The sequence below is a fragment of the Salarias fasciatus genome, chromosome 2 (assembly GCF_902148845.1).
Source record: "Salarias fasciatus chromosome 2, fSalaFa1.1, whole genome shotgun sequence".
Taxonomy (NCBI): domain Eukaryota; kingdom Metazoa; phylum Chordata; class Actinopteri; order Blenniiformes; family Blenniidae; genus Salarias; species Salarias fasciatus.
Window position 1 is genome coordinate 16,999,909 of NC_043746.1, and position 14,777 is coordinate 17,014,685.

Sequence of the window (14,777 nt, forward strand, 5' to 3'; positions counted from 1 at the left end):
TCAAGTGGAGACAGAAGAGAAGAGTTCTGCTTGAAAGCCTGATTAGGAGAGGAACCCATTCAAGTGTAACGTGTGTGAGACAAATGAGAAAAACCTTAAAGGACGACAGAAAACAGGACGAGCTGAAGGTGAAAACCAGCAGATTTGTGCGGCGTCACCTTCGAGCCAGATTTACCACAAAAACAAACTGTGCAAACTTTCCCTTCCTGGTTAGTAAAATTTAAGACTCAATTATCTTCTGCAACAAGAGATTAAAAACTAGCTTCATACCAACAGGACTTTATGCTTTTATGCTGCCCGTGGAGCCTCAGACAGCTGCAGTGTTTATTAAAGCTTTTTTTTTTTCTTTCCCAAAAAACCAAAATCCATAATTGTTTTTTTTTTTTTTTCTTTCTGGCAGCTGCAGGGAGCTCCTCTACTGTCTGCCTGCGCTGCATTATGAAGTCCAACAGCACACTCAGATATCAAAGAGGTTTTGATATGCATACTGACTTTGGATATTTTATTTTATTTCACAGTGTGCAGAACTTCAAAGTTTGGGTTAAACGACGGGATTCACCAGGATATTAACTGTGTGAACGAGCTAGACTGAAGATCCCGGGGTTTTCTGAACACTTGCCGGTTTATTGTGTCAGTGAGGAGGTTCTGAGTGCAGCCGACAAAGACGTAACATGTAAATAATACAGCTTGGCTCATAAACTCCTGTTAAACTGCTGCCAAATGGATGTAAAGATCAGTAAAATGTGTGGTAACAAACCCCAAAAAACAAGTCTGTGATACGCACTTTGTTTCACAAAGATAAATGAGTTCTTATTTAAAGATTTTAAGTACTTGTATGAAAAGAGTGCCACAGTTGAACGGCACTGTAAAATTATCTGAGGAATATTTATTCAAGGATAAATTACGAGACTATTTTAGACTTTATTATGTTTTCTCAGCTATAAATTTTTTTATTCACTTTCTAATTTATGTGTTTAATGTCGCCTACATAATCAAAATACTTTTATGATTTGGACACTAAATATTTACGGACCGAAGGCCGTCTCAGGTTGGCTGGCTGGTCCTGCTGTGGAGTTCAGGCCCGTTTCAGAAAACGGCTCGAAACACACAGCAGCAAGGCGTCCACCTGCAGCCGTCTCATTTTTTCCCTCCACTCAAAAACCTTTCAGGCGTCTCAGAGAAGAAAACGAAGTGTGAAAACTCACTCGTTCACGACCTTTATGCCCAGCGAGCGCGCCGAGCCCACGATGCATTTGACGACCGTCTGCATGGAGGCGTCCCTCATTTTGAAGCACTCGTCCTGAGTCTTCACCTGCGCGATTTCGTACACTGCTTTCACCGACACCATCCCCGCCGTCTCGTGGCCTTCACACACAGAAGCAGGAGACACCAGGTGAATGCAAAAAAAACCCAAAACAAAACAAACAAAAAAAAAACAGCAAAAGGTAGACAAGCTGATTAAAAATAAATGCACGATTCTCCTGCTCGTCTGTGGCTCCTTGCTGGTCAGAGCGCCATCATCACATGCAGCAGGTTGTGTTTTGGTGACGGTGCAGTGGTGGAGGAGCAGCATCAGCTGCATGTGAATTCTGCAGCTCTTATTAAGCAGTAAGGGTGAAGTGTGTATCCAGGTGTGTGTGTGTGTGTGTGTGTGTGTGTGTGTGTGTGTGTGTGTGAGATGGGGGAGGGTGGAACAGCATTAATAAGAGTGAACATCTGAAATGGAACTGGAGACAGCGCTGAGCATAAAAGGCTGAAATCCATAATTCTCTTTTCTCAACGCGCCGCGCTCGCCGCCTGCTTCCTCTGTTGCGGCTCGGCCCGCGCGTCATGAATATAACATCAATGAAGAACAAAGCTCGAAACTGGAGTCCGCGGAGAGACGCGTGTCCATTACGGGATGGCCCCAGCGGGGGCGGAGGCCGACGCCAGCGCAGACAGATGTGTTGCGGCGGCGCTTCTCACCTGTCTTTCCGGCCCCCTTGGCGATGCCCGCCGCCTGCTTCAGGAAGTAAGACACGGTGGGCTGGCCGATCTTCAGGTCGTAAGTTCTGTCGGGCTGAAGAGAGGCAGAAAGATTTAAATTAAAACCCAGGAGACGGGGAGGAAGTACGGATAAATCCTCTCATCGCAGGAGGGCATGTGAACACGTGTTACCATGGAGACATCAAACAGCGCCGAGAAGATCTGCTCAGAGAGACGTTTACTCCTAAATGCTTCTGCATGTTCGGGAACGCTTCAGGAGCAGCGCTGAGGTGAAGTGTGTGAGAATATTCCCAGGTCAATGGATCAGGGTTAGTAGTCACAGAAAGGTAAAGTGGATCTTTCTGTTCGGGAAACTAATGAATTAATTGATTTATTCGCTCTTATATCAACATGCTGGGTTTGGTGCTGCTTGATGCATCAGTTATGCTGTTGCTTGACAACAACAAGCCCTAAACTGGGTCCTGACTGTTTATAACGGTTCTTTCTGTGTGGGTTTCCGGACACAAAGACACAAACACACGACTGCCAGATGAACTGAACTCTGATCTTCACCCAACAACAGCCTGAAGAGGCTGCAGGCTGTAATTAGGTGGATGAAATAGATTTATTGATCACAAAACCCTGGAGGAAAGTGATGAAATGACAGTGGTGATGGACAGTGGATGAAGCCAGTCCAGATGCACAGGTTCATCATCTAGTTGTAGTTGAGGCTCTCTGCAGAAACCCGCAGCTGCTTTCATTCCCTGTAAACCACCGGGACAGTAAAATCCTGCCTCCTCATCACAGGCGGAGCAGCTGCTGCACAGTTTTGAATTTTGCGTCGACAAAAACACAACTTTCAGCAGCTTATCATACTGTATGTTGTAATGCGGGCTAAATGGCGGTCTGGCGGTTAACGCGTCTCTGTGGATCAGCTCCAGAGACCTCAGATCCTAAACTAGATGAAAGAGTACAGAAGAGTTCATGTTTTATTCAGCTGTCACACCATGTAACGGCACCATCGTCTCAAAACAACTCACACAGTTTCACTTTCGATCACTGTTTGGTTGTGCTGTTTACAGTTGATACGCCTGCGAAAACTTTTGGTGCTCATGAAGCATTCACAGTCACAACTCTGGCAGTTTAACTTTATGAATTCTCAAATCAAGTCCCAGTCCAAGAGATGAAGTTTTCCTTTCTCTTCGGCTGTTTCAGCCCAGAGTCAGCCACAGAGGGAGCCTGGGAGAGGATCATTATCCTGCACTCACTTAAAAAAGTCACTCCTGTGCAGGTGATATTTTCACAATCATTAAAAATCATAAAATATTCAGAGTGCTTCTCAAAAAAAAAAAAAAAACATTCTTAAAGTTTTCCTTGTGTTTCTTTTTTTTTAAGTTCATGAACATGAACAGATCATCTGAACTTTGAGACGAGGTTAAACATCTTTTCTTCATGCAGAACAACAGCCAGTAATTTTAAACTGCCTTCCAGGTTTTCAAAACATCGCCAGTTAATAATTTATTACGAAAACTCAACTCTGTGACCTGAACGTATGTTAATGTGCAAAACCGAACAAACCGGAGAAGAGAGCTTACGAACTCTTTCGGAGTTTTGGATCAACATCTGAAAAACACGAGAAAGTAGCGACATTGAGAGCGAGTTTAGAGTCAAGTGGGGAGGTGGGACGTGTTTCTCCCCCACAAAGATAAGAATAAACAACAGGTGTAAACAGAGATGATGAATATCAAATAGCAGAAACGAGCTGGAATGAGGTGGGAATGAATATGTGGGCTGTGATATGATTTTAATGGCGTCCTGACACGACAGGCTCGCCCCCCCCCCCCCCCCCCCCCCCCCCCCCACCGCTAACGGCAGACCCTCCGCTCAAACTCTGAAGTCTTCACAAGCCTTTTATTAGAATAACTCCTTCAGACACATGTGACATTCATCTATTTGGTTTTAATGAAGGAGCAGATTAACTTTCTCATCTTCTGGCTCTCCGTAATATCTTAAATTAACGGATGATCTTCAAACACAGACATGACTCATTAGGTTTTCCTTTCCAGCTGACTTCAGCAGAACCTCTCCGCACATCCTCAGCAAATTAAAATCCAACGTGAACATTGTGGCTCGGGCCTGGAATTCACAGGACTCGGAGCATTTCTGACAATTAAACCCCAAACAATTTAAAGCTGTGAAATGCCGACGCCCCAAAATTATTATCATCGAGGGCTAAAAAGATAATTACACAGAAATCAGTTGATTAATAACACATCCGGCAGACACAGATAAATTAAGGTTTTCATTATGGTGATTTAAAGTGAAAACTCCCCTTTTTATTTAGTCTGAGTCATAAGCATCCTCTTCAATTAAACATCCAGCTCTTTCATCAGCAGAGATCAGGTGAAGTGGTTTCCACTGTCAGCTAAATCTAAAGGTGCACTGTATGACTTTGGACAGTTTTAGGTGAAAGATGGAAAACTGTGGTCGTGTATTTAATGGCGGTTGTGTGAAACGTCACAAAGTCACCTCACCACGGACGGATCATCCGTCTACTTCCATACCAAACGTTCCCCTCTGAATAAACGCCATCAGAACAAAGGCTTTTCTTATGGTGACATGCAAACATGATGTTGAACTGGCACTTCGACAGTGCAGTCATCTTCCTGCTGCGCCCAAAATTATGCAGCATTTATTAAACTTATCACATTTTTAAAACTGCACAGTCTACAGGAGCTTCACAGCGTGGAGTTTGCATGTTTTCCCCGGCCCTTCGTGGGGTTTACCTGGATATTCCGGTAACTCTCTCTTACATTTGGTAAGTCAGTTCATGTTTCTAAATTATCCTTTCAATGTGATTTTGCCAAATTGCCCAGAGTGCCTCAATTTTCATCCCGTGTTTTCTGGGAAAGGTTCCCAAAGCTGGTGACGGCTGCATGGATGTTGTCAGGAAATACTGCTTTTTTTTTTGTTTACCGTACAACAGCAACATTTTAGAAATCACACTCATTATCAGTAATCAAACCTTACTCACCAAATATAAAATGAACCAAATATAAAAATGACTTTGCTTTTTTCTGTCACTGAAAAACAGTTTTACCCATCATCATGCAAGTTTCTCTTTTCTTTCTTAAACTGCAGAAGAACATCACTTAGATTTAATAACCAATCTCTGTTATAGTTGTGGTTTAGGGAAGAAGTTGTTGAAGCTGTTAAATACTAAGCCGTTTCCCAGAGTCCTGCTCGCGCCGATCGTCTGCAGGTCGTGTTCAGCTGGTTCAGCCGAGCATTTTCACTGAGCGGCCATCTGTCGTAGCAGAAAATAACGGCGGCGAGAGCGAAGCAGAGCGGGAGAGCTGCAGGCCGCTGACCAAAACCACGAGCTGCAGATAATCTCTGTGTTTATTTCAGTTTCTGGGAAGAACCAGAACGTTAAATCATGAGATGAATTTTTATGTACAAGATATTCATGGGTAAAGCTTTGATCATGATGAATGTGTTTCTTAACGTCGAGGTAACATTTCTTTCCGCATGGGGTGTTTTCCATTGTTTTGTTTACCTCGTGCACGCCGCACATCTGCTCCACAGCTTTTCCCTCACAGGCAAAACAAAAAGCTACATCTTCAGCCTCACTGAGTTATTGCGATCCTTTCCTTTTAATTCTGATTCATCCCCCGTCCGAGGACCTTTATTAAGTAAAATCTGACAACTGAAACAATCGATAAATCATCAGGGGAAAGTTTGCTTTAGATCATCTGTTATCTGTCACAGAAAACAAATACCAGACAATAAAGGGTCGGCTGAGCTGAGAAGATACCACAGAGCTGGTAATTTGTCATCGAGGAGGTGTTATCTGACTGTGCTGACCTTTCGACGGAGGCAAAACGAGGTTTCTCTAAAATGGAAAAGCTGTTGATTGAAAAACTCCAGCGTGCGGTTGTTGTCTGCGCCTCGGTTTTTCGATATGAAACAAAAACATTTAGGTTAGGCAAGGTTTTTCAAAGCCAGAGGCGGGAGGAGGACGGGCAGATCGAAGAAACAGTGCAACACCGCGGGAAAACCTTTTATCTGTCTCACTCAGTTACATGTGGGGGGTAAACGGGAATAAAGTTAATCTGAGTTAAAGAAAAAAAACGCCGAAATTCATCAACATGCCACATGTTGTTTGTGTAATTTGTAGATAAGCATCCATTTTTAAATGAGCCTGCTGGCCACTGCTTGATTCTGCCAGCATGCGTCTCCTCACGAAGACCCAAAACTAAACCAATTCAGTATCTGTGGGAAAACACTGCGGTAGATAATGTCTGTGTCTTTGTTCTATTACCGCTATATCTACAGGATGGATAACCACTGATTTTATTCCAGCTATTTCAAAACTACAAGTTTGAATTGTTTTTTTTGTTTTTTCTTCAAACTAAAGATACAATATTCAAAGTGTAATACATGGGTTTATGCCTTGACCTATACTCATACACACATTGCTTTAGTTCCATCTGATCCGCGGCCGAGCTGACTGTAAAAGCATACATCAGCTTTAGAAAAGTCACAGACGATACATCAATTACATTTTTTTCCCTTGAATGTTGGCCTCAATACCAAACAAACAGCTGTTTAAGATCATGTGATAGCAAACATCACGACCAATTGCCATTCCATTTCCTCCAGGATTCTAAACATATTAGTATTTGAAGCCCGTTGAGGCCCTCTGGTCTTGCTTCATGCCTTAAACTTGCCGTGAATTATCCCATAATCTGTCACGCAAAGTATAACAAAAGTGAAAATATTAAACAAAGCAGTCAACCTTAGCTATAATTAAAAGCAGCAGAATGAATGTAAATTAGTTTAAGCCATTAAGGACCAAAACTGAAACATTAATCAGAGAGAAAGATCTATAATTTCCTGTTTAAACACCAACACAGTTCATCCTTTTCATTTCCTGAAGCAGAAACTTCCACACTTTGTGCGCATAAAAGCAGAGCACGTGCAGCCTCTCCGGTGTTTTTTATGAGACACACAGGGAATGTTTAAAGGAGAGCACTGGAGGACCTCAGTGATCTGGCTGCAGCCGTAAAATGACAGAAGAGCTCAGACTAAAAAGAAGCAAGGTCGTTTAAAGTTTCTTAAGCCGGCGAAAATGAGCCTGTAATTAGTTTTAACAGATATAGATACATATCGGCTTGCGTGTGAGTTTAATAAATACGTAAGTTTAAGTTTGAACTGGCAGCCAGTTCGACTTTTATGACTTTGGATGGAGCCAGGCGAGCTGGGGCCCCCTGCTTCCAGTCTTTATGCTCAGCTAATTGCCTCCCGGCTCGACTTAACCAGCAGACTCCAGAGTGGTATCGATCTTCTCATCTAACTCTCTGCAAGAAAGTGAAAAATTAGATTGTCCAAAACGTCAATCTGTTCCTTTAAAGCAAGATGAAAAGCTGGGCTGAAAGCTCGCCGAGAGTCGCCCGGCTCGGGGGCTGAAACGTGTTGCACGCGCACACCAGACAGGAAACACAGGAGCGTCGAGCGGAGGACTGCAGGCGGCCAGCAGATGGCAGTGAGGAGGAGCAGCCGGCTCCTGAAGTGATGGCAGAGCTATTGCTGGATATTGCATGTCAAAATAAATTCATGCCTGTTAAAAGGATTAAGCTTCCTCCCCTCCTTACATCATAAACCTCATTACAACACACTTCTGCTCAGATGAGGGGACACAGCTCGTGATCCGAGGCGCCGCACAAAAGGTGGGAGGGAGGTACGACAGGCTGAACAATACGGAGTTCTGTAAAATAGTAATAATAAAAAAATCCACACCCTTTTTTTTTTTTTTTTTTGAGTAATTCACATCTCTTGCTTGCACTTAATGCTTCTTGACTGCAAGTTCCTCTGGGTATTGCTTCATTAATGAATGCAAATGGAAAGGCTTACTTCGTTGGTAGACTATGAATAATGGAAGCGCTCCGCTCACGTTATGCAGCGAGAGGAATTAACCACAATGGTGGGAGGGATGGGTGCTAAGTGCGGGGGGGGTCAGGGAGGGGTTAGAAAGACCCACGGCGAGCCCCTCAGACGCACCTTGACGTGGATCTTCACTGGAAGAGGGATGCCCTCCTTCAGCTCTTTGGTTTTCTCATTGAAGTCCTTGCAGAACTGCGCGATGGGGATTCCTTTCTGGAATGAGAAACGCAGAGGGGGGAAAATAAACATGGGAAAACGGTGTAGGATTGCTTTAAAATGTATGAGCTCGCAAAACATTCAGTCGTGTCAAGAGCGCGCTCCCAGAATACAGATGCAGGGGCTGCAGTCAGTCAATCAATCAGAAATCTGGAGAGCTGTTACTCTCACATGTACAGGGTTCAGGGTTCGGGCCTGTCACCACAGATCTACGTCTATAGATCCATTAAAATATCGTGACGCACACAGACATGCTTGTTCGGTTGGCGCAACACTTTGGCGGAGACATTTCGACGCGTCACACCTGATACAGTCACGCTAAAAATGCATGAGTGTGTGTGTGTGCTGCCGCACCGTTGTTCCACACAAAGTGTTTATGAGTGTGTGTGTGTGTCTGTCACTCCAGTGATGACTGAATGCATGTTGGTGCCCAGAGCCACAGAAACCCAGTGATGAATGAGCTCCCATTTTCTCGCTCCTGCGAGGCCAACCAGAGCGAGAGCAAAATGGATGGGTGACATTAAGTCAACACCCGGCCAACGCTGCTCCGTTGCGGCATTCCTCTTCGGAGCTGAATTCAGCGGCAAATACTAATAATAAAAAAAAAGAAAATCTAATTATTGCTGCTGAAATTTAAACCGACCTTCACCCGCAGTCCTTCCCAAAGGCAACACGCTGATTGAAATGTTCATTTTTAGAAATGAAGGGAGAAAAAAAAAAAAGGAATTTATGCACAATTTTAATGGACTTGTGAGATTCCGATTGCTCTTCGACACGGCGCGGTCAGACGAACAGATTCAAACACTGGATCTGATGGAGAGTCACTCATCCTCGGACATCCCCCAGCGACAGGCCGGGAGCGACATTCAACTGAACCCAACCGAGCAGAAATGTCTCTGAGCACCGTCTCAACTAAAGGCCTCAAAAAGTACCTGACGAATGCTAATCAGCGGTTCGATCTGGGTAAAAAGTCCACCGCTTCATTAAGCGCCACTCATTACTTACTGGCATTTCTTTTGCATTCACTAACACAATAACAGCAACCTGATTGATATTTTAACGCGTCGCACGCGAGTCGAGGCTGGTTATTGTTTGCACTGATGGGTGCTATCTGAATTACAATATTCCACTAATGAAATGAAACACGGCTCGGGTCCCTGGAGCCCTCACGAGGCTCTACCTTCCCCTCCCTCCGTACTTATTAATAGTAATCCCATGTCAACCTCACTACCTTCTAGCCATGCCCTTCCCTCCCTCCGCCTCCTCCGTACAACAACACAACAAGGGTAAACAAGCGGGGAGGAAAAAAACTAAAAGAAAAGTCTAATTAAATATGGATTAATATAAAGGCTGTGATGTTGGGTATGAGTCAAAGCAAACCCTCGGGCTCTGCCTCACACATTCAGCTCCCGCTCCTTTCTCTCTGTTCAGCCCGTGTCGGATAATGATCTCTCCCACTGCCTCAGACGGCCCTTTCATGCCACACAAAGCCATGAAAAGGCCTCCCTGACCAGCAAGAGATAATTCCTGATGCTTCTAAAATGTGCTCGAGCACGGACGCTGAGACATTATGCAGACAGAAGGGGCTGTGCTAAAGATAGACCGAGGCAGAGGCTTTGCACGCCCTTTTCCCGACCAGACGGTGCTTCACCGCTAAAAGAAGCTCAAACAAACATGGAAAAAGGTGGGGAATAAGACAGAGGCAGGCCTTGAGGACAAGTGATACAGCCCACCTGGGACCGCAGATAGCGTGCCATCAGCTCTGCACACAATTGAGCATGCACCGGGGACGGGTAATCATATTTTAATTAAACCTTCGCACAAAAAGTCCAGACATGTGCACATCTGAAGATGAAGTTTTATTGTGGCCTTGGGCCATTTGATATTTTAAATGCAGTCATTACGGTGGCTGAACCATGTTGGTAATTGCGATCACATTGTTAGATGGTGGCGGAGGGGCTGGCACGCCATGAAAGCCAGGTTCAAGGTTGGCGCCGTGCGGCTTCCCATGACATTTATCAGCGAGCGCGAGCTGGAACGGTGACACTGACGGCCCGGCCAAATCGCTCGCCCCGCTTACTGCATCTGAGCATCTAATCATCCTCGAGTCCGGGTTGCTGGATAAATCCTCACTGTTTTCCACCATGACCGATTAAAGCACTCCAGTATAAAATGGCTGCAGCCCGTCGCCACCCGAGGAGGGACCTTCTGCGCTGTTTGTGGACGAGGACATTCAGCATCTTCAAAGCCTTCTGAGATCCTGGGCACCGGGATTACGCGCTAATCTACCAGCATATTTCTCCCCGTCAAATCCAGCTGCGACAGTGGTGAGTAATTGCTACATGATCCAAAGATGAGTGCGGCCGACTCTTATTACTCATAATTATGGGGAGCAATTAGGCGTTTGCAATTAAAATCTGAGAAGTGTCCATTCGATTTGACCCTTCCACCATATTCTCTGCGGTCTTTTTTGACACTCCCTCCCTGTTAATGTGATTGGCCTTTCAGCTTCACTAACTCTTTTTAACAAGATGTGGCACTAGTGTGGCTGGATGGTTGATGCGTGTGTGTGTGTGTGTGTGTGTGTGTGTGTGTGTGTGTGTTAGAAGGGAAGACAGAGGAGACAGATACGAGGCTGAAAGGAAGAAAGAGACAGCTAAGGTGTATTAAAGTTGTCAGAATGTGGCCAGAAACTGCGGTCAATATTTGAACAATGAAAAGAGGGTTTGTTTGACTGAGGTGAACAATGGGAGAGAAGAAACACACACACGCACACATACACACACAAAAAATGCCACGGGAGGTGCTCATAAATATGGGCAAGTGTGAGCGTATGTTTATGTATGAATATTTCGGCCTCATTTCAGTCTGACAAGACTATCAGTTGAAGAGTGGATATGTGTGCATATTAAGCTGCCAGGGACTGCTGACGGTGAGGAAGTGTTCGCCGTGTGTGGTCGCAGGTGTTTCTGCATCTGAGAGAAGAAGGAAGAAGAAGAGGAAGAAAAAAAAAAAGGAGTGAGAGGAAAAAGCAGGGGGGAGATGAGAGAGTGAGAGTAGGTCAAGAGAGGCGCTGTGCTTATGGAAGCGTGGCGAACAAAGAGATAAAGGATACAGACGTATGATAAGGCCTTGGGGCAGTAGGCAGGATTAATTGCCCCTGGCATTCAAGGCCGGTGGATAAATTGCCCTGGGTGGTATGTACAGGAGAGGGGCTGCAGTCTGGTGACAAAGGTGCGACGGGGGGAGGCGGCTGGTGGGAGGCAAGGTTAATTAAACTCTTCAGCGTGAAACACTCTCATTCATTACCTTCATTAACTTGTTCATTTAATCTGCGCCGGTGTTGGCGTTTTATCACATCCAGCCCCAACTTGGCGTCAGACAGCTGATTAGGTTTCACGCTGAGCCTCTGAGCTGCAGGCGAGGTAACCGAGAGCGAGAGGCTGAACGGCAGGTCAGTTTAGGTCCGACAGACACAGCCACACACAGCAAATTGACTTCACGCCGGACACGCATTTCACTTGATTTTCCACAGCAGAATCAGTGGATTAGTCTTAAAAGTGGAAAATGAAAACGATTTCCACCCCCCTGGCCTCCAGTGAACTGTGCTCAGGCCAATATACAGAGCTGCACAAAGCGGCTCAGGAGCGCCGCTCAGACCGGCGCAGAACTGACGGACTGAATCAAATTCAGAGACTCATCTTCATAACAACCAAGGAGAAGCCCAAACTTCTCAGTAGTGTTTCAGCTCTCTGGATCCTCGCTTAAAATAGACACAGACGTCACTTTTTGTACCTGGCAAAGGAAGAAGGGAAAGCTGCTGTTTGAGGGCACGTTGAGAGCAAGCAGGCAAGGCGGCAGTGCAACAAAATGGATTGCATCACAACAAAACATCCCATTTTCAACTCCATTAGGTCCCCCTCACAGTCCTGACAGTGTTGTGCTTTTTGCCACTTCACATGATTAATCACATGTGGAGGCTGCAGCAGGAACACAACAGCCTGAACCGTAGGCTGCCAGGGCTGCACGCTGGAGATGACGGAAAATCACACAATGGGGCTGATATGTCAGACGCGCACGCGCACGCGCGCACGTGCACGCACGCACACGTACGCACAAAGAGCCAGGGGCTGGAAAAAAGTCAGGCTGCAACAAAAGCTGCAGTGTTTTAACAAAGCCAGAGTTGTGTTTGCAGAGTGTTCGGGGAGATAATGGGGAGTTTTGCACTCTAAAGGTGTTGTTTTGTTGCTTCAGCAGGAACCTTACAGGTATTTAGGAGTAGAGGAATACATGTGAATAAAGTGGGAACATCTTTTTAGCCTGCATGCACACTGTTGCAAAAATCAGATGTGACTTCAGTTCATAACCTGCACTTTCGAGGTCATCCCCGAAAATACAGTAAATTATATATAATCCAGCCATCTTCCACACCGGATTTATCCAAGCTGGGACTGCATGGAGATGGAGGCTGTCTCTGCAGACACTGTGTGAAACATGGTGAATGCACGCAAAACGGGAAAAAAAAAAAAAAGTCTGCAGCCCCTCACAGGATGCACAGAGAGAGAGAGAGAGATGGAGAACGACTCTCACACACTCACTCCGACAAGCAATTTAAAGTCAGCGTTTAACCTCACATGCAAGTCTTTGAATTGCTGAAGGGAACCGCAGTGTCTGGAGAAAACTCCCACATCCAAAAGGAGAACATCCATATAAGTGTGCAAAACACACATACATGCAAAAATCCAGAGCGATAAAATTAGATATGTTTTAAACAAGTAACACCACTATCAATTTGCACATATTGGTTTGTGTGAAAAATGAAAAATTTGTATTTCTCGCCTGTGTCCCTGCGGGGGGCCGCTAATTCCACAACTCCTTACATTGTATTTTCACTACACACGGATGTTGTGTAGTTGCCAGGTAACAAAGCAATTTAATACCAAAACTTACATCTGCCCACATATAAACTAACGATATTTCTCTTTATGAGAAAATACAAAATGCCTTTTTCTTCTTCCTTCCACTAATGACTCCAAGCCTTGACTGAAAAAGTTGTGAAAAGCAGTTAAAAAAAAAAAACAAAACAAAAAGAAAAAAGTCTCCAAAACAGCAAAGCTCGTCTGCATGAATTGTTCAGCAGTTTACAATCATAACATTGATCATGCAAAATTGTTTATTTAAAAAAAAGATCCAGACTACCAGATGGGCAACTTTTATTGATGTAAAGGTCAATCAAGGTTTTTTTCTGTTTTGTAATCAAGTGAAGCCAAAATGAGTTCTGTGCTGCTGAACGTGTCGTATCTTATCCTGTCCTGATTGACATGTATGCTCTTCTCATGTGATTACAACGAAGCGAAGCTGTGAAACAACACGCACCGCACAGAGACCAGCCGAAAGTCTGAGTGTGAGAAGAAAATCTGGAAATCTGGACTGAAAGCGCTCATCTCATCTTTACCCACCCCTCAAACTCTGCTGGAGGCAAGCAGCTCCAGGCTTCATTAACCGACATGTCTGGATCCCACCGCTGGCAATCAAGCTGAATTATGGATAATGTAGGTGCCAGGTTTTGACAGCAAAGACAAATGTGTGGAATATAATAGACAATATCTGTGCTGCTACTGCTGCATTGATTTCAGTTATAGAAGTGCGAAGCTAAACACTCTTTTAATTCGTGCCCCACACGCTGACATGACACTGTGGCGAGAGCCCGGAGCAGGAAGGTGACGGCGCGGACTCCCCGGCGGATGACTACGTCTGTACAGGTCAGCCGTGGGTCTGACACGGAGCGCGGCTCTCTGTTGATGCCTTTAGCATTCTTGGACAGGCTGTAACCCCATGTGTCCTTCCAAAACCTCCCCAATCATATCTGCAGCAGAAAAGTGATGAGTGCAGAGTGTCTGACCGCCTGGCTGCCCCTCGCCCTCCTCTGCTATTCTCACTGTTCCCCACGTCTGTTTTTCCTGCCTCTCTTACCACTGTGAAAGTGAGCCAGTGTGCACAGTGACCTTCAACCACACCCACAGGGGGGGAAAAAAAAAGACTGAAAAACAAGAGGAGGTGGAAGGCTGGGGGAGCGAGGTGACAGTAAGACAGCAGAGAGAAGAAGAAACTCAAACAAAAACCCCCCATGCTGGAAGAAAGAGGAAAATGGAAAATATTTCCTCTCTTGGAAGCCAGCAGAGCGCGGAGCTGAATCTGACAAGAAATATGGCTCTCCATCTCCTTTCTCACCAGTCTGATTAAAGCTCTCAGTCTAAAATGAAGCTTGCCCACCGAGAGCCTCAGACACAAGGGGGCTGAGGAAGAGAGGCTGTGCTTAAGGTGCAGACTCGGATGACTACAGACACACTTGGAGGAGCAGGACCTTGAGAGCAAGGTGATGCTATATAAAAAAAAAAAAAAAATCTTCAAACTTCATCTGCTTCTTCCTCACACAGGAACCGAAAATGAATGCATGTTCAAAGAAACAGTTGCCACAAGATGAATATTCTGAGGGGGAAAAAATGCCATTCCTGCTCTCCAACTGCTCTAAGCCTGCTGTAATGAGTTAATCTTCAACAGAGAGGTGGTTTTCTTGTGTGACTAAGACAGTAGACAGAAGGAGTGCTAATTAAAGTTGTAACATCTGCCTTCTGAGCTCTAAATGTGTC

General features: G+C 45.1%; 1 protein-coding gene across 1 annotated transcript in view; it reads right to left on the bottom strand.

Moving 5' to 3' along the window:
- mrpl11 (mitochondrial ribosomal protein L11) overlaps window positions 1-14,777 on the bottom strand; it is a 60,171-nt gene that overhangs the window by 1,578 nt on the left and 43,816 nt on the right. Inside the window, exons 3-5 of the mRNA XM_030108393.1 lie at window positions 8,029-8,124; window positions 1,966-2,059; window positions 1,206-1,365 (exon numbers count right to left, since the gene is read on the bottom strand). Coding sequence (XP_029964253.1) covers window positions 1,206-1,365; window positions 1,966-2,059; window positions 8,029-8,124 — 350 coding nt within the window. The remainder of the gene's footprint in view (window positions 1-1,205; window positions 1,366-1,965; window positions 2,060-8,028; window positions 8,125-14,777) is intronic.